The following is an 18,924-nucleotide window of genomic DNA, read 5'->3' on the forward strand; positions in this document are numbered from 1 at the left end:
ATCAGATCAGGACCTTATATGAGGACATGTTATCCTGAGTGTTTTCTAATTCTGTACTTCTTCCACATTTTTTTTCTGAAATGGTATTTGTGATGGAAGTTGATTGTGTGGTCACTTATAATAGCAATTTCTCTTTTACCATTTTACTTGCTTTTATGAGTTTCCTTCAGCAGAATACTTTGTGAATCCGGAAGACACCCACACTATTCCAAGTCCCTAGAGGAGACCTCTATCCTTTAAGACATTGGTTTGTGGGGTTACTGTCCCCTGTCACTGCTGAAGGCTAGTGCAGTTGGATATTGATATTGGAGGCTATACAGAATAATGTAGAAATGATGAGTTATAACACTGATTGAAAGAGATGATATTTTACATTTTAATCGAAGTAAATGTTTAGAGTAAAACTCTATGGATCCTTTGATCTTGAAGTAGGAGGAAAGCCTTCAAAGCAATATTTGGATTAAATTAAAAAAAAATCAACACCTTTCACAAAGTATCACATTGCATTCTAGGTTGCGTACAAGTCAGTACTGTGTTCTGAGTTTATTTACACGTTATCATGTTTCAGTCTAATCCAAGTTTTCTCTTAAAAGATTTGTAGATTTTAAGTAGGAAAAAAGAAAAAAAAGGTATAAATAGATAAAAACCTGGATATAAAAATCAACATAGTTGACAGCTGTATGGAAGACTGGTGTGCATCCTTGAGGGATTTAGCCACTACACTGTAAATACATGGAAGAGATCTGATGCAGGCAAAACAAACTTCAGAAGTGCTGTCATCATTCTCTCCAAATCTCTCTTTCTTGAAATATCACCATATTAGTGATAGTTGGTTACCAAAATATGATCTGAAATGACTAACTGTATTAAAATTAAAATTATTACTGTACAAAAGATCCTGTCAAACTTATTTCCGTCAATCAAAACCTAAAAGATTTCAATCAGTTACAACTGATTTTTATTTGTGTAGAAATGCCTGAGTGAACACTGAATTAAATCATTTCTAATAATGTCCGACATCTGGTAAAAATAAAGGAAAGTAGCCTCTATTTACCATCTGAGCATTTAATGAAAACAAGCTAAAGTTATTTTAACTGGCATTCAATATAGATGGCATTTATTTCACACTAACTTTTCTTCTGTGTAATGCTGAAGTTATCCTACTACTACATTCTGAATGAATCATTTGACATTTGAAGAACTGATGTGTGAAATTCCAGCTCATGAAAAACATCAAAGAATAAAATAGTAGAAGTACATTATGACAGACTTTCTCCTGATTTTTTTATGTGATGTCCACCATTTTTGACATAGATTTTTTCAGGTCATCATTTCAAGACCCTTGATATACCTCAAGAATCTATCAGGAGCTCCTCACTGGAAAAAAAAAAAAAAAAAAAAAAAGCTATTTCCTGGATTGCTTAAAAATACTTCTTTTCCTGGTAAGCTTTCATGTGACACTGAAGTGATGGGTGCTGTCAAAAGGCATGAAGCTGATAATAAGTGCTGTTCAGCTAAACATCATGATAATCAGCAAGTTTCATTAGCATTAAATGCGAGGAATCAATTCCAGTATATCACTGACTTCACTCAAACTGATCATAATAATTAGCCTTCTCTTTGAGTATGTTTATCTGGATATTTTGATCACACTGAAACCATATTACAGATTAATAAACAAATAACTTAATAAATGATTTATAAACAAATAACTTTGTGCTGTTATTCTGGAGTTGACTTTGTTTCCCCGAGCTCTTAAGACTTCAGTGCACCGGATGTGGATAACATTTATTGTTTCATAACTACATAGAAGTAGATATTTACTCTGTTGGGACAAATACCTTAACACATACAGCGCTGTTGGCAACATTCTCTGATTCACATAGCATTTTGATATCACAAAGGTTCTTTCTTTGACATGGCTAACTCTACCTCCTTGCAAAACATAAACTAACCCAACCAAATCATGGTTTACGGGTTCTTCCAGCATAGCTATTGTGAGTAGAGGATATACTGTTATTTTTATCTCCCACAGCCTAGTCACTAGATGGATATATAAGCAACAGTAAGTCCCTGTTGAGTCATGGCCTAGGAAGTTATCAAGTAGTAAAAATGATAAAAGCAAAACTCAAAACTAAGTTTTCTGTTTGCTAAATTTCATATGAGTTCAACTGTCATATTAGTAAGAAAAAAAAAACCAAACAATTCACAGACTTGAAAATGGAAAGAAGAAAATCACCCTCGGGAGATGTATTTCTTAAATAGATGTATATTAAGCTTGCAATTTGCTAATTGGGTCCTGTGCTTCTCTTTCTGCATTATTTCCAGCAGTTGCTTTACCAGGCTACTCCTTTATGTGCATGTTGGGTATAGCCTATTAGCTGCTATTTCAAGCTCCTCATTTGCTTTGGAAGTGCAACCTCTGTAAAGATTATCACAGCCCTGGGACTGTGTAAGCAGCTGGATATCTTTATAAATAAATAAATAGCCCAAATTAATAAAAATAAATAAAATAAATAATTATGCAATACTAACAGAGGCATTATTAGCTTAGCCAGATTGCCTGCCCTTCGTGGCTTAACTTTGTCTGACCCCGACAGAAGGGGATTGGGGAAAAGAGGAAAACAAAATAATTGCTTTGCTGATTTCCAAGATAAATAATTATCTGAATACACGGCTGTACGTTTCCTCTGCTTACTCTTATTGTCCATGAGGGAGACAGGGATTGCCAGGAGAAAGGGACATATTAATTAATTTACAAGAAAGACTCTGAGAGACAAAAACATTGTGAGTAATAAAATCCTTTGACTCTCTCTTAACTCTTAGCTTTGCTTTATAAAGCATTTACTGCATAAAGAAGAAGGAACAAAAAAGTATTTTTCCACAACACTGTGTATTCCATTTTGCCAGAAAAAATATCTCTACACTTAAAATTCTGTTCTCCAGATGAAATGAGAATATGTACATGGTTCAGCCTAACAAAAATTGTCCTGAAAGTCAGCTTCCATGCCACCTGAACTGCAGACACTGAAAATCAAATAGTGTTATTCCAGAGGTACTGGAAATAGGTTTGATTATGCACTAAATGTGAAACATACAACAGCTCTTAGCTCTAAGCACAGCAAATGGATTTGCAAAAAGCTGGTATTGCTCAAAAATTACAGCACGGAATGATAACGTTTCTTTTGTAGGCGTGGCTGCTTCAGACCTCTGAGGTCAGAATGGGTTTGAATAGGTTTGCATTAGAAGTAACCAATCAGAACTGATTGGAACCAACCTGAGCTGGTTGGAACCATCCCCTACAACAAATATTTGTTGATTGCGTATCAACTATTAAAATATAATTATTTTTAAATGTTAACTTTCCTCTATGTTATTTCCAAACAATAAATATTGCAATTTTGTGCTCATTCAATTACCCCATGTAATGTGTATAGCTACGTATTGGAATTAAAATGTCATGAGCTATAATAAACGTGATCCCCTGTGACTGTGTGTTAAAGATTTACAGCTTCAGTGTCCTCTATTACTTCTGGGAAATAAAACAAAACAAAACAAAAAATCCAAACCAACAACAACAACAAAATCTACCATTTTAGAGTCCAGTTTTAAAACTATATTAGTTTTATGTTTTACAGTAAAGTAGAAAACTTATTAGATACAATGGGCAATGCTTGATAATACTGAAAGAATGAGAAACCAATTTCAGAAAACCTGTTCTCAAAATTAGATATATATTTCAGTTAGTATATAACTGATGAGAAAAAATAAAATCTTGACCTCTCATAAAAATGTAAGCTTTACATACAAGCTGTTGCACAAGATGCTAGATATGGATTAATACAGTTGAAAGTGTTATCACTGGGAAATATTTGTCATATTCAATATTTACAACTAATCTATTTAAAGGATGACTTAGATTGTTTGCTTTAATAAAGCTTAGTTTATAAATCAGCATTTCTTCTTTCTTTTTTATAATAAGGCTGAATTACTTGTAGCATATATGTAAAAAAATGTGTAAACTAGTATTAGTAGACAGCTAAGAACTGGTCTGTGAGGGACCATCAGGCACCTCGGTCTGATTCTAGCATTCTGCAGCATTTTCTAGCAGGCCGATGGCTGGTTCATTTCCTTCACCTTACAGTGTCAACTTTTTTTGCATAGAAATAGATATAGATTCAGCCGTGGCGTTTCACATGCCTACCATTGCAACACTGGTCTGTGCTGACTGGTGCTGCCAGGCTCTATGTGCTCAGCCTGTGTCTGCAAATGCTCCTGGCATGAAAGTCACTGTCCACATTGTAGAAATAAAATATTAATAGGTATCTTGAACTCCACCGTGACTATCTCCATGAAAGTACTCCTTCTGGCTCAAGCTTTATCAATATGTATTTGTTTTAGGAAATTAATTCTTGTGTTGGAGGAAAATGATGCTGGTGTAATGAGAACAAGGAGTCTGGTCATGGTGGTTTTGGAAAATGAAACCAGTCGCTACTCCACAAAAAGGCTGTTGATCAGTTTTAAACTATTCCTAGGGCGTGTGATACAAATATTGGGATAGAGGATGAGGTCTAAAACCAACTCCCAGCCACTGTGGCTTTTATTTGAGTTTACTTTCATCTTTCGTGTGAGAGCCTTGTTCTGTCTGTCCTGTTCTCTTATGCAGAGTAATGCCTGCTTTAAGGTGAAAAGCAAAAGTCCTGGTGATATGCCAATAAAATTTTGTCAATTTACACGTAGAAGATAAACTAAAATTAACTCCCTTTTCAGTGACCAGCAGGGCATCAGAAATGCATGTCCTGGCGTAAGGGGAGACTTGGGAATAAGACTCTGTAAAAGTGTGGCTTGTTTCAAATAAGTCTCAAAGCAGCACACTTGCCAGCTAGGCTGCTTTTGGTCCACCAGTTCAGACTTCAGCACCTACGAACTTAATACTTCCACCTGTGAGAGGAACAAAATTCATTCAAAAGTCAAAATATGTGGAATTGATTAGCAATTTAGGGATAAAAGAAGGCTGCTAGTATGTTAAAATGTAGTATTTCTTTGCAAAGGAAAAAGACTGAGGTTTTTATGTTGGAAGGCAGTAAGATACTGCAGAGATGAATGGAGACAATTGCATGGATACCAGAGATAGGTGCTGTACTGTGCAGTGAGGGAAATCTTTGTGACGTTTTATCAGTGTAATTGCTCCAAAAGGCACAGACCTTGCTTTTTCTTCCACAGTGGGAGGAGTCCACAGGTGGCCATCAAATGCTCATGTATTAGGTAGCTTCTGCCCTTCATTCTGGTAGGAGACTGTATTTCTCTAGCTGGGTTTTTCTGATCTTTTTAGTGCATACCCGATGTGTGTTATGTAAAGAAATTTAGAAACAGATTTATAGAGTAGGCACTGCTTCCACTGCTGTTAGGCTGAATCTGGACTATAGTCTTCTCTAACCTGTACCATTTTTCAGCATGTAGATCCAGAAAATCAGGAGAGTAACTTCAGGCAGTTGGTTGATTGAGTCCAACCAATTTCAGTGGCATTTGTTTTTGTTCATTTATTCATTGTCATACAATCACAATCTTTCTCTCCTTTAGAATTTGACTTTAATCAGACTCTCCCTTGGCTTAAATCTATGATCACCTATTGACTTTGAAAATACTTGTTAGTCAAATAGAACTTCTATTTCTGTCTTCTTCAGGAGATAGCAGGAACATCTTAAATATTGTTTGCTTCTCTGTTATTCAGTGAACTGTAGCAGAAGCATTCTTGTATGACCAGCCATCATAGAGCTAATATTTTTATAATGTTACTTGCAAACCCATCATCACTACTGTTTATCATCACAAAAGACAAGTCCTTCAAATGAATAACTTTATCATGAGTCACCTTTCTGTCCATGGAACATCTTTCAATAAGACACTCCCTGAAATAAACTAGGACAAGTCCATGAGAGTTAATTTTAGAGTAAGAACATCCCTTGAAGCATTCAAGTTTTCATTACAAAAAAATAACAGTCATTAATCCCATGCTGTATTCCATGGATGTTCTTGAAACAATGTTAGGTGATCTCCAAATGTAGAACATTTCTTAAAAAGAAACATGTGGAGAACCTTACTCCCTGTACTGTTTTTTCACATAGATTGCCTTGTCCCTCTCTCATTCAAAATCTGTATCACAAATTCTAATGTTCATTTTCATGTAGGATTATAGGAAATATTACTTCTTCACATTTGAATGGAAAGTCTTGATATGTGGCTGTTTGTTTTGCTGAAAAACATAGTTTGATGACTATTTTAATTTTGGGACAATAGAGATGGATAAATTGCTTAGCAACCAGCAGGAAGGACAAGAGTTTTATGTAGAACAATTGCCACTAAAAATGATTTTTCTGTTTTCTCCCTTTCTGTCTTCATATGCATGGCTCTAGTAGCTGCTAAGTCAGGGTATAATGCAGATTATTTCACTGGGTATGGTCTCTAATTATGAATGAAAACCGTGCAGCAAAGGGGTTCCTCCTCCAGGGTGTTTGTGTTTCCAACTGAACAGTACTGGAAAGAGAATACTGAAGTCCAGATTTCATAGACAACTGACTGAACCAACACCCACTTTCAGTCTGTAATGTGAGTATGAATTCAACCACTGCAGAGTCAACCTTAAAGGAAACTGCATTATAGTTTTTTAAATGCAGTTAGAGATTGGTTCATTGACAGATTCAGGATTTGCTTGAACAAACACTTGTTTCGTAGTCGAAGCGCATGTTTTACTTGCACAGTTGTCTGTGCACACACCTTAATGATAAGTCTATCATTTCACAAAACTAATTCTAAAAATCCAGTCTTGTGCTTTCCCAGGTCTCCTTCTTATATATGTTAGATTAAATAATAATAAAAATAAATAAATAATGTATGCATCATAAATTGTTTATAAATATCTTCTGATACAGGACTTCTCCTTTCCTTCCCATTTTTCCTCAGTTGTTACCTGCTAGCATGGAGCTGAACAACTTACTATTTTATTCTTACCTTATATCCAATGGAACAAGAGTTACAACAGAATCTGCTAGCAGCATTACCGATGTGTCTGAAATGTCCACCATCACTGCTCTATACTGAAATTTTTATTACCTATGTTTCTTCGCAGGTGCATACGTGCTCCAAGTAAAGGCAACAGATGCTGATGATCCTACCTATGGAAATAGTGCCAGAGTGGTCTACAGCATTCTTCAGGGGCAACCCTATTTCTCCATTGATCCAAAGACAGGTAAACAGTTTATAAGCAATACTGGAAAATTTAACCTTTGGATTTCAATTCATGTTGGCAATATCAGTGAATAAATATGGGCTATGTTGATAAGGTGAAAAGCTAGTAGAGTAACTTTGCACTAAATTTTGTTTTGGTTATAGACTGCTGTTTTAGTGAATTGCAATATGTTGTAGAAGCAGAAGAAACACCCTCCTCCATATAATCCTGGACTATCTAAAATATGTATACATTAAGAAATTTTTCCTGATGTTTTGCCATTTCTTTACAGCTAAAGATTCATCTGCAGCATGCATTACAATTTTTTTTTTTCTCATGATTCAGTTTTATATCCCAGGTCTTTCTTCTTTTTTTCTTGGCAATTTTAATGCATTAAAGTTACAGCCCAGATTTTTTTACTGTATAGAGCTAATTTGAGACTGCGCAACAGCTAATTCATTTCCAGTCCTCCTCTTTTCCTGGGGCATAGCATGACTGTCTTGTGTTACAGAATGTGTGAGCAGAAAAGGGTGATGCATTTAAAGAGACTGGTGTATTTGGGAGGTTGGTAGATCTGTTAATTAGATATCTTGTCCTATATTTTTAAATGTCATTCTTGCTTCTATATTTAGCAGTTCAGTTAAGGAACCAATAACCTACATGGTGATTGCCAAACATTGTGTCATCCTGAATGTGTTAGAGGGATAGTTGTCCATATGCCTCTTTAAGCAAACACAGTTTCTCCTTCCAGTAGAGCTGTCCTTGAATGTCAGATTGTGTGTTAAAGAGCCTCTCTCTCTGATCAATCAATAGCTTGGAGGTGAGTGCCACCTAAGGCCATTAGTGCACTATCTCCAACAGGCACATTCTTTTGTCACATGCTCCATTTAGCAGAAGATTGTGTTACAATTTGCAGTCTGCAACTTTACTTTTAAAACTGAAATGTGACTTCTTAAGTGCCTTGGGGGAGGGAAAAGTATTTACCTTCATACTTTTTTTAATTATTATTTCTGTCTTATAAAGAATGAAAAAGTAGTAAATGGTGGTAAGGACATTTACTGAAGCCACAATTTGACTTCTAGTGCAAGTTTCTCAGGAAAAAAAAAAAAAAAAAAAAAAAAAGAATGATTATTAAGGAAGAACTTCACTCTGCACACCAGCACTTTAAATGGCTGTATTATATGCTCTCATCTATTGTGAGTGGACCATGGGTCATAGTCTGCAACTGACTATTCTTGTAATATCATAGAAATTTAGTGTTTCCATGCCTATCTATTAATACTTGTCTTATATTAAAGTGTTACAATATGAGAATTACCTCTGGATCTAACAATGACTGTAGAGGTAAACAGTAAGTGAATAATGATGTGCTTAATTTCTTGATCTAAAATCCAGAAGTCTCAGGCAGCATTATAGACTCTCAGGTATTTCCAATTTTTTATTTTGTAACTGAAGAGACAATACAGTAGTTTTTATTGCAGAGTCTTCCTGCAAAACACTTGCCTTGAGTGTCTGTGATAGAAAAAGGGAAGAAAGCCATTTTGATACAAAATGACAGACCAAGCTCAGAACTGCTGGCAAATGGATAAACAATTTTTCATTTGCTGTTTTTTGTTTATTTGTTTGTTTGTTTTGTTTTTGCCATCTCTTGCTCTCTAGTGACAATTTTCAGGCACTCTGTTGTAATTGTTTAAAGAACATTAAGGAATCCATAATGGATCAGGCCAAAGGCTCATGCTACCCTGTATCATGTTTACAGAAGTGATTGTTCAGCTCTAGAAAAAATAAAGCAAGAATTTAGTGATGCATTTCAGACTGTTCTTGTAGTCTCCAACAATTTCTCCTTCCATAACTTCTTGGGTAATTAGTGATGTCCTTGTAACTGAAAACTCTGAAAGGATTTCTCCTCCATGACTGATCCACTTCCCAGTAGAATTGACATGTCCAGGTGCATCATATCTGCACACTCATTGACTAGGAAATCCACAGAAAAAGTTTTGGATGAAAAACCAATTCCTCATTCTATTAAATCCTACCTATAATTTTGAAATTCTCCATGAAACTCTGAGGAATACTCATATCATATTCTCTCCTAGTTGTCTATTTTCCAGAATGAAGAATTTCTCAAACATAAGCCATTCCATTACACTGCTTTTCCTCCTTTGGGCTTCTCCTACAGTATTCTTTTCAGCATGGATGAGAATGTGCACACACAAGAAAGCAGCTCAAATCAGTATCAAAAAATGATTTAATCATCTCTCTTTTGTTCTGTATTCCTTTCCAAACATTTTGTTTCCATTTTTTTTTTTTTAAGCTGGAAATTTTGCAGAAATTTGTATTGCTGCCTTAAAATTCTATTGCAAAGTATTAATGGTCAATTTTTATATGTGAAATTATGGTTATGTTTGGCATGCACATAGGTTCACATATAATCCTTTGTCCAGTCATTTTTGATAGCTCATTTACTCTGATATGAATTTAGAAATAGTCTCCAGTGATTATGGATTTCAATGTCACAGCTGCCTTTTTACTCATATTTTGATGATGCTGGCTTTTGCCGTGCTCTGCTGCCGGTAGGAATGACTGTGTAGGAGCAGGAGAGCAAGCTTATATTGCTCTTGTAGGAATGTTAAATGCATTACTGTGTCTGCTGCAGAGCAGCTGTAGGAGCAGAATATTCTGAGGCCTCAAACTTTATATGTGGGAGTTTCTTTCAAATGCAATAAGATTGTTCGCCTGTTGAAAAATGCAACAGAGATTTCTTTAACATGGAGCACTTCTCTTCAGACAGTTGACAGTTTTTCTTCTGTACTGTTCTGTTACTCAAACATCCTTTTCACGACTTCTTTCTATCCAATTTTCTAATATGCTTATATGGTCAATATTCGTGCATATATCTGCAGTTCTTTCTTAAGCTCAGTTATTCTGGTCCGTATTCTCATCTCAGTTACATTACTGGAATCCAGATTGGTTTTGAGAGGAATATTGTCATTAATATTTATGCAAGAATTTATTCACAAAAACTATTCTTTATCTTCCACATAAGTGAATCATCTTATTGAAGTCTGAGTAACACTACAGGACTCAGGTCTTCTGGTTCAGTACCTGTGCTTATTATTATCAGTTTTCAGCAGCCTCATTGAAATAATAATTTTCTGCAAATTTGATATTTATATTTTTAAAAGATAAAAAACAAAAGTTATTTTGTTCAGAATCTGAACGATCTTTATTGTAAAATCTTAAAATAGAAGGATTTAAAAGCACATTTTTAAATGAGGAGTCAAGTGCACGTAAGATTTCTATATTAGAATAAGCCTTTTTTTCAAAGTTTACATATTCTCTGTGAAACTGAAGATGGAATACCAAAGTCTGTAGTCTTCTTTCCCATGGATTTTACCTCTAATACAGTTCTCTGTTTTGCTGTGTCTACATAACTTCAACTCACCTGTATCCCATCCATATAAATTGATTCTATTAGAAATAGCATTTTTGTTCTTTTATTCCCCTAAGCTTTTGAAATAGAGTAGGTAGAGAAGGGAAAATTTCCTATGAACTGTTGGACATGTTAGTTTTTTTTCATGGAGACAAAGACCTCTGACAAGGAAAAAAACAAAACAAAGAAACAAAACGAAAAACAGCAACAACAACAAAAACAACAACAACAAAAAAACAGAACATCTTTATACTTCCAGACAGGAATAAATACTGGGTAACTGGAAATTTTACTACTAGAATGATAGCAAATTCTTCATTCTCTGAAGACTACCAGGAATTTTTTTAACTCAGAAAACCTCTCAACTGTACCTAAAGCAAGTATTCTGCTCTTATTTTTTCCCTTTATTTTACACTTTTTGCTTTTATTTTATACTTTCTTAATGTATCAGAAAGGGGACTATGAAATATGTATTAAGAGTCATTTGAGTAAGAATTATGTTTTGTTTACATTTCTTTATGGAAACTCCTGATGTTTTCACTGCATCATTGTGCTGTATCCAGAAAACTTTCTCAATAAAAGGAGAGTCTTCTAATAAAGGCCATCTCTTTTCTACAGAAGCATATTGTCTTGGCATACAATAGCTTCAATGTGTTGACCACTGAATAGTTTGAAACAATGGAAGATTCAGACTCTGGAATACACTGTCATCTTTTCCTACACTACCCTGCTCTGCACAAGACAATGTTGTTTGTCCCTTGTGTGGTTAACATATGCTCACACTGTTTACATCTCTAGTGAATATGCACTATTCTCTGTTGGCCATTTATGTTCTACTTGAAATGTCACAGGGGTCATTTTGAATAGCTGGACAGGTGGTGAGCACACCTTTTAAATGCTTAAGTGATTTGCATATTTCTATGTTAACTGCTCTTGTATCAGTCCTTTAGAAAAAGAGACATTTCTGGTCTAAGAGATACAACATTAAAATGTAAAAGTAGATAATTGCAGCCTTTTATTTACCTGTTCTTTTTCTTTCCCATTTCTTCTCATAGGTGTGATAAGAACAGCTTTGCCAAATATGGACAGAGAAGTGAAAGAACAATATCAAGTTCTTATCCAAGCCAAGGACATGGGAGGACAACTGGGAGGACTAGCTGGAACCACAACTGTAAACATAACTCTCACGGATGTCAATGACAACCCACCCAGATTTCCTAAGAGTATGTTGTATTCCAAATGTATTAATTTTTAAAAAAATGTGACTGAAATTGAAAAATCTCTTATATAAGGACTTGAGATCCAGAAAGAAGAACCGTATATGACAAAAACAAACAAACAAACAAAACAGAATATACTGTTGTTTTTACAGTAATATGAAGTTAAATTTGAAAGTATGAGTTTTGAATTTTTAAAAGAAAATATAATTCCACAGAATTGTCCTCAGTCTGATAGTTCATTTCATATATGCTTTAAAATAGATTTGGAAAACTGGATAGTCATCTTCAAGTGGCAGAAGGTTATAACCTGAGACTTCAAGGTATAGAAAACCAGAGCAGATTGAGCTCGTGCTAGGTATTGCTATTTTGATGAACAAGTACAAATTTTTCACATCTTGGCCCAGAAGATTATATCTTTCCTTGAAAATACTGAAACCTTCAAAATAGAATCTTCTCTAGAAATTTATATTTCTTATGAATTACTTTAAATGACACTTTTCAGAAATATGCTAATTTAGAGTTTCATAGTCTGTATGTAATTAGGAAAAGGATTGTCACTTACTGCTCTTCTTCAGTTCTCTGAAGGTTTCCATCTTCCCTATCTTTGAAATGCAGATACTAATCAAGCATAAACTTTGATAAAAACTACATCAAAACATTTGGATGCAAAAAGCTGTTACTAAGGCAACAATGTTAGAACATTAATGTGAATTTACAGTAAGATCAAGTCACCATTTTACTTGGTGTATTAGAAGTTACTATATTTGAAAATTCACAGACCTCTCTCTTTTTTTTTTTTTTAAAGAATATTCACTTTCCTTACCTTATTATGAAAATATACTGCATTTTTGCAAAAATGTAAGAATGAACATGCTAAGACCAAGATCCACTGACCCTGACTTCAGTTTCTTATAATGACATCTGGGGGATATACATAAGAACAGGTCAAATATGTAATAGTAATTCAGAACGTTTCCTCTGTTCCTAGTGGTTTTCAGCCAAGATGATGTCATTGTAATTAACAACCTTCTAAGTTTTTTTTCTTACAGCAAATTACCAATTGCTTTGCTATATATGTAAAAGTTCAGAGTCCACAGCATTCTAAACTACCGAGTTCCACAGACTAAGCGTATATTCTACAACAAACAGCTTTCTGTCATTTCTTTTGAGTTCATCCCAGCATATCTATCTGCATGCTCATGACTTCAAATAATTTAGGAAGTGTTGCAAAACACAGCTTTTATTTAGACTAGCTGTGCTGAATTTTTTCAGTGGAGTTTATTATCTATGAGTCCATTAATTCCAGTCCTACTGTTTTGCCCTGTGAATATCAGGCACATGCATCTTCAGTTTCTCAGAACTCCCTGAAAAATCTTTGAGAAAATCAGTGCTATGTTAGCACCTTCAAGTCTTCATGTTCCACAATGATTTGAAGCAAGGTATTGTATGCCATAATAGTTTACTTATTACATTCTCAAAGTTCTTGGTCACATAGCAGCAAATCTCCATCATTTGTTACTGCTGTGTCTGTTTGTTCCACAACTAATACTATAAGTAATTTAACCTTCTCTCATGAGCCTTTCTCTAAAGAATTATTCTAGGATAAAAATATTCCTCAGCTTTCCAACTTTGAATATGAAGAAAAAATTGTATTAAGTTTTAAATTTTTGATTTTATGATCTTTCCTTCACATTTCTAACATGCCCATTATGCAGATATTATTGTTTATTATTAAGCACTAAAACTATCTATGCTAGTTCCCATTCTAAACCTGTGTGTGACTGCAGCCTTCATCTACATGCTTTAGCATTATTATTATTTTTTTTTTGATCTATGTTTTTCGACATACGTAAAATTTCCCAAACTCTTTGTCTAGGATTGCAGTGGTCGTAGGAAAGTTTTTAAACTTTATGAAGCTTGTTTTTCCTGTGACTGGAATGAATCTTACAACCTGTACAGGTGCGCATTCTTTAGCAAGTCTCCCATTTCTGATAATATGAATCCCTTCTCCTCACACCTTTCTCTCATCTGGGTATTAATGCTTTACCTTTCCATCTTTCTCTGTCTAACTGCATGTAATGAGACAGTTTCACACTATACTTCATTGGATATCCTTAGCTTTATCTTTTTGCTTCCCAGACTAAATTTTGCCTCAAGAGCAAAAATCCAGTCTTACATTATTTGTCATGGACTGCAACCAACGTTGCCTCCTTCTCTATTGTCACATCCTGTCAAAACACTTGTGAGATGCATCAGCTTTGGTCTACAAGCAGATCATCCAGAAAGTCTCTTTGGCACAATATTCCTACTGTCCTTGTCCTCAGCATTCATTAAACTGCCCCACCATTGCATTTTATCTCTTTCTTTCAGCTCAAAACCCTACTGCTGGAATAGTATCACAGATGCAAGAGGAAATAATACATCTTCCTGGAAGTGGGAATATTCAGTTCTTTGGAAAGAAATTTGCGCACAGGGATCTTTACTGTGTCTGATTTCATTTATACATTTCACTTCCTTTGCTGTCAGGGATTTTAGTAATTTTCTGTCTCATTGTATGCCTTCATCTTTTACAGGGTTTCAAAAAACCACATAAGTCTCACAAGTGTCAGACAGTTTTCATGAATCATGGACTACATCTTCTGTGACTAAAGTAGCCTTGAGATTGCATCTCATCCATGAACTGTAGCAATGATATCTTTGTCCAGTCATTGCTATGAAAAAAGAAAAAAAAAAATCAATGGAGACTAATAGGATTTAAAAACTTTTCCTTCTATTACATCAAATGTCCCAAAAACTGAATCATAACAGCAATTCTCATCAAACAGAAAAGAATTGGAAGTTCATGTTACTATTGAATGTAATAAACATTTAGTATGTTTGAGGGATTACAGGCTAAAATATCAGTATGGAAACTCCAGTGTATTGGAACAAGCTTAATGAAGGCAGACTGTGACCTGAAACATTCTCTTCTTCCGGATGTGTTGCAGACATTTATATCCTCATAAAGTAAGGGCTACTTCTTAATCAGAGTAGTAAAAGCAAAAATTCCTGATCAGTGGTGATTTACTTAGACAGTTCCACTTAGTTAAGCAGTAAGTGAGATGGTGTATGGCATGCCTGAAATTCACAAGGGGCACATGGGGCACATGGGACACACGGATAGTTAGAGCTAGATAAATAAATAAATAAATAAATACATTTTTAAAAACAAAAATTTAGTATTAATTTTATTTTAATATATTAATTGTGATTTTTTTTATTTTGTTTTTTGAAAACATTGCAATGATTCAGAGTAACTACCTGCCAGGAAACTGAGTCATCCACTTGTGCATAACAGCTAAAAGAATACTTGCGCAGAATTTTACGTAGGTTGCTCTGAAAGTCATGTCTTCTATTTATTTCAATGGAAACTATAACAAGTATAAAGAGCACAATGACACTATTTGATAGAGTAGATTCTCAGCTATAAAACACTGTTTTTCAACATAGTCACTACCATGAGCTATGCATTTTTGCCAGTGATGAGCAAGACCCTGCAAGCAGTGCTCATCAAAATCTATACCAGTGGAGATGACCCACCACCACTGTTGCCACTTCTGAAACACACCACCCACTATCTCATCACGCTCACATCCACTGATTGATCTCCAGAAACATTCAGCAAGCACTGATGAATGTCAATGGGTGCAATTTTTTTTTTCTCATGGAGGTATTCAGTGACATATCTTTGCTTCATACTCACTCCCATGTCATATGCCATTTTGTCAAACCGCCTCTCTGCTGCCATCTGCCATGTGGCAACAAAATGCGACAGAATATTGGTGGGAAGGCTCAACCTCTACTGCCATACTGCCAACATCTGCTTCTGAGCCAACATCTTGGGCCAAAATAATAAAGTAAGAGGGCATTACTTTTGGAAAAGCCCTCATAAATCATGCAAAAAATAAGCCTTTTCACTGAGGTCCATGTAGGTTTCATGTTCAAGCCAAGACCTAGAGATCTCTTAATGTTAACAGTGGGAAGTAATACCTTCAGAATCACATTTTTCATCATAGGTCAACAAAGACAGAAAGTCTAAATGCAGACTTCAAAAGGGGACAAAATGTCCATTAACACTGACTGCTACTATGTAAATCTTTATACATCTCATAATCAGGACTGAAGTTTCCCAAAGGACTTATACCAAAGGTTACATGCTCTGGATTACCTTATCAAATGAGATGATATTCATAATCACAGGATGAAGTTTACGTATATTTTCTGAACTCAGGTAAGCTGAAAAGATTTCACAGCAGAAGTGAGAGAACATTTATTATTAATACTTGGAGGTAGATGCAGTGATAAATAATACATTATAAGCTTGCCAAAAAAACCCTGTATCATGGAACACCTTCATCTCATCAAGGGTCCTTTAAGGAGACAGGCAAGCTCAGGTGGGATATCAGCTTGAAGTGATGAAACACCACTCACTATACTGCTGAACACAGAATTTTTTATTTAGAACCTGTGCTTTTGAACATATTCAGTAGGGAACTCCCACCTTGCATGTCTCACAGTAATGAGGAGATGCTGTGTAACAAAGGGGAAACCTCCACATATTATATATTTCTGTCAGAGTTGTTTGACCTGAAGGTATCTATTGGCCCCATTTTCAGAAAACTGAGACACTTCAAAATTGATATTTTCTTAATAAGTAGAAGGAAAGGTATATTTCAAAGATTTTATTCATAGAAATTTATTTTCAAATGTGTTTTACATATGTCTTGCCCAACTCCTCATTAACACACTGACTTTCTGCATTACTGTGCATGAGTTGGAAAGAACCTTAAAGATTATCTAGTTCCAGTTTCACTGCCATTTGATCAATTTGCTTAAGGTGCCATTGAACACAGCCTTGAACACTTCCAGGAATGGGACATCCACAACCTCTCTGGGCAATCTGTTCCACTGCTTCACCCTGAAAGTGAAGAATTTTTTCCTTATATCAAATCTGAAACTACACTTTTTCAATTTAAAACTGTTACCCATTTTTCTATCACTACATTCACATTCCCTAATAAAAAATCCCTCTCCATCCTTTTGGTAGGCTCTCTTCAAGTACTGCAAGGCCTCAATGAGGTCTTTCTGGCACCTCTTCTTCTCAAAGTCAAATGACCTCAACTCTTTCAACCTGCCTTCATAAAAGAGGCACTTCAGCCCTCTGATCATCCTTGTGGCCCTCCTCGGGTCTTAACTGAGGAGGTCCTTATTCTGGAGGCTGCAGAACTGTGTAGAGATTGGGATCTTACCAGAACAGAGTAGAGAAGGAGAATCATGTGCCTTCAACTAGTTGCTATGCTTCCTTCAATGCAGGCCAGGATATAGTTGGCTCTCTGTGATGCAAATGCACACTGCTGGCTCATGTTGAGCTTCCATCCACCAACATCCTTAAGTCACTTTCTGTAGGGATGCTCTCAATTTCTTTATCACCCGTGTGTATTTATGTACCAATTAACAGGCCAGAACTTGTTTATCCTTTTTGACACGGTCCCTCACCACATCCTTCTCTATAAATTGGAGAGGTGTGGATTTGAAGGATGGACTGTTCAGTGCATTAGGAGTTGGTTGGCTGGACTCAGTCAAAGGGCTGTGATTAGTGGTTCTGTGTCAGGGTGGAGGCCAGTCACAAGCGGTGTCACTCAGGGGTCGGTCTTGGGACTGGTGCTCTTCAGTATCTTCATCAGTGACAGAGACGATGGCATTGAGTGCACCCTCAGCAAGTTCGCAGATGACACCAAGCTGAGTGGTGCAGTTGATACACTGGAAGGAAGGGAAGCCATCCAGAGGGACCTGGACAGGCTGAAGAAATGGGCCCATGAAAACCTGATGAGGTTCAATAAGGTGCCACACTTGGGTGGGGGCAATCCCAGGTATTTATACAAAGTGGGGAAAGATCTTGAGAGCAGTCCTGCAGGGAAGGACTTGGCGGTCCTGGTGGACGAGAAGATGGACATGAGCCAGCAGTGTGCACTTGCAGCCCCGGAGGCCAACTGTGTTCTGGGCTGCATTAAAACAGGGGTGGCCAGCAGGAAGAGGGAGGTGATTGTGCCCCTCTACTCGGCTCTTGTGAGGTGCCATCTGGAGTACTGAGTCCAGGCTTGTGGCCCCCGGTACAGGAAGGACGTGGAGCTCTTGGAGTGGGTCCAGAGGAGGGCCAGTAAGATGATCAGAGGGCTGGAGTGCCTCTCCTATTAGGAAAGGTTGAGGGAACTGGACTTGTTTAGCTTGGAGAAGAGAATGTTCTGGGGAGACCTCATTGTGGCCTTCCAGTACTTGAAGGGAGCATATAAACAGAAGGGGGAATGGCTGTATATGAGGGTGGATAGTGACAAACTACACATTCTAAAATTTACTATAATTTCTATATATGGGACTTATCCCCTATATTTATGTCATATTGAAATAAAAAACACATACTATTCCTTTGTCTATGACCATTCCCATGTGTTCTTATTACTCAGCATATAAGGGTTGTTTTCTCCAAATTGCTTTCACAGTCACTCAGTCACAAGTAGTAAACAAAAAACAAAAAACAAAAAACAAAAAAAAAAAAAAAGAGAGAGAGAGAGACAAGAAAACTGACGGACAATAATCTTACAATTATGAATCCACCATTTCACTTAATTGTTTTGATTCTATGAAGTATAACTTATACAAACCAATTCTACTTTTTTTTTTTTTTTCTTTTTAATGTTGAAGTAATTATAATTACCCATTCTTTTTTAAAGCTTATTTTAAGAGTTGGAAACATGCCACAAATGTCCTTGGAGTTAGCTCGCAATAGTCTAACACTTGATGCATTAAGACTTAGCCCATTAGCTTCAAGGAAAGATGTGCTGAATTGTCTTTTCACTTATCACAAGTGACAGAGAGAGAAGGGTCACAGGAGCTGCTCCAAAAGTAATGCCTCCTATTTTATTATGGTGGACCACCATGTCAGAGACTGATGTTGGTAGTATGGCAATAGAGACCAAACTGTCCCACCAATATTCCATTACGTTTTGTTA

The 18,924-nt window shown here is 36.0% G+C and overlaps 1 protein-coding gene across 4 annotated transcripts in view; it reads left to right on the forward strand.

Annotated features, from left to right (window-relative positions):
• Window positions 1–18,924, forward strand: part of CDH12 (cadherin 12) — a 528,906-nt gene that overhangs the window by 448,574 nt on the left and 61,408 nt on the right. For all 4 annotated transcript variants that reach the window (XM_025147686.3, XM_025147689.3, XM_025147687.3 and 1 more), the window contains 2 exons: window positions 7,127–7,246; window positions 11,714–11,881. In XM_025147686.3, the coding sequence (XP_025003454.1) occupies window positions 7,127–7,246; window positions 11,714–11,881 (288 nt within the window). The remainder of the gene's footprint in view (window positions 1–7,126; window positions 7,247–11,713; window positions 11,882–18,924) is intronic.

This window comes from Gallus gallus, chromosome 2 (assembly GCF_016699485.2).
Source record: "Gallus gallus isolate bGalGal1 chromosome 2, bGalGal1.mat.broiler.GRCg7b, whole genome shotgun sequence".
Classification (NCBI taxonomy): domain Eukaryota; kingdom Metazoa; phylum Chordata; class Aves; order Galliformes; family Phasianidae; genus Gallus; species Gallus gallus.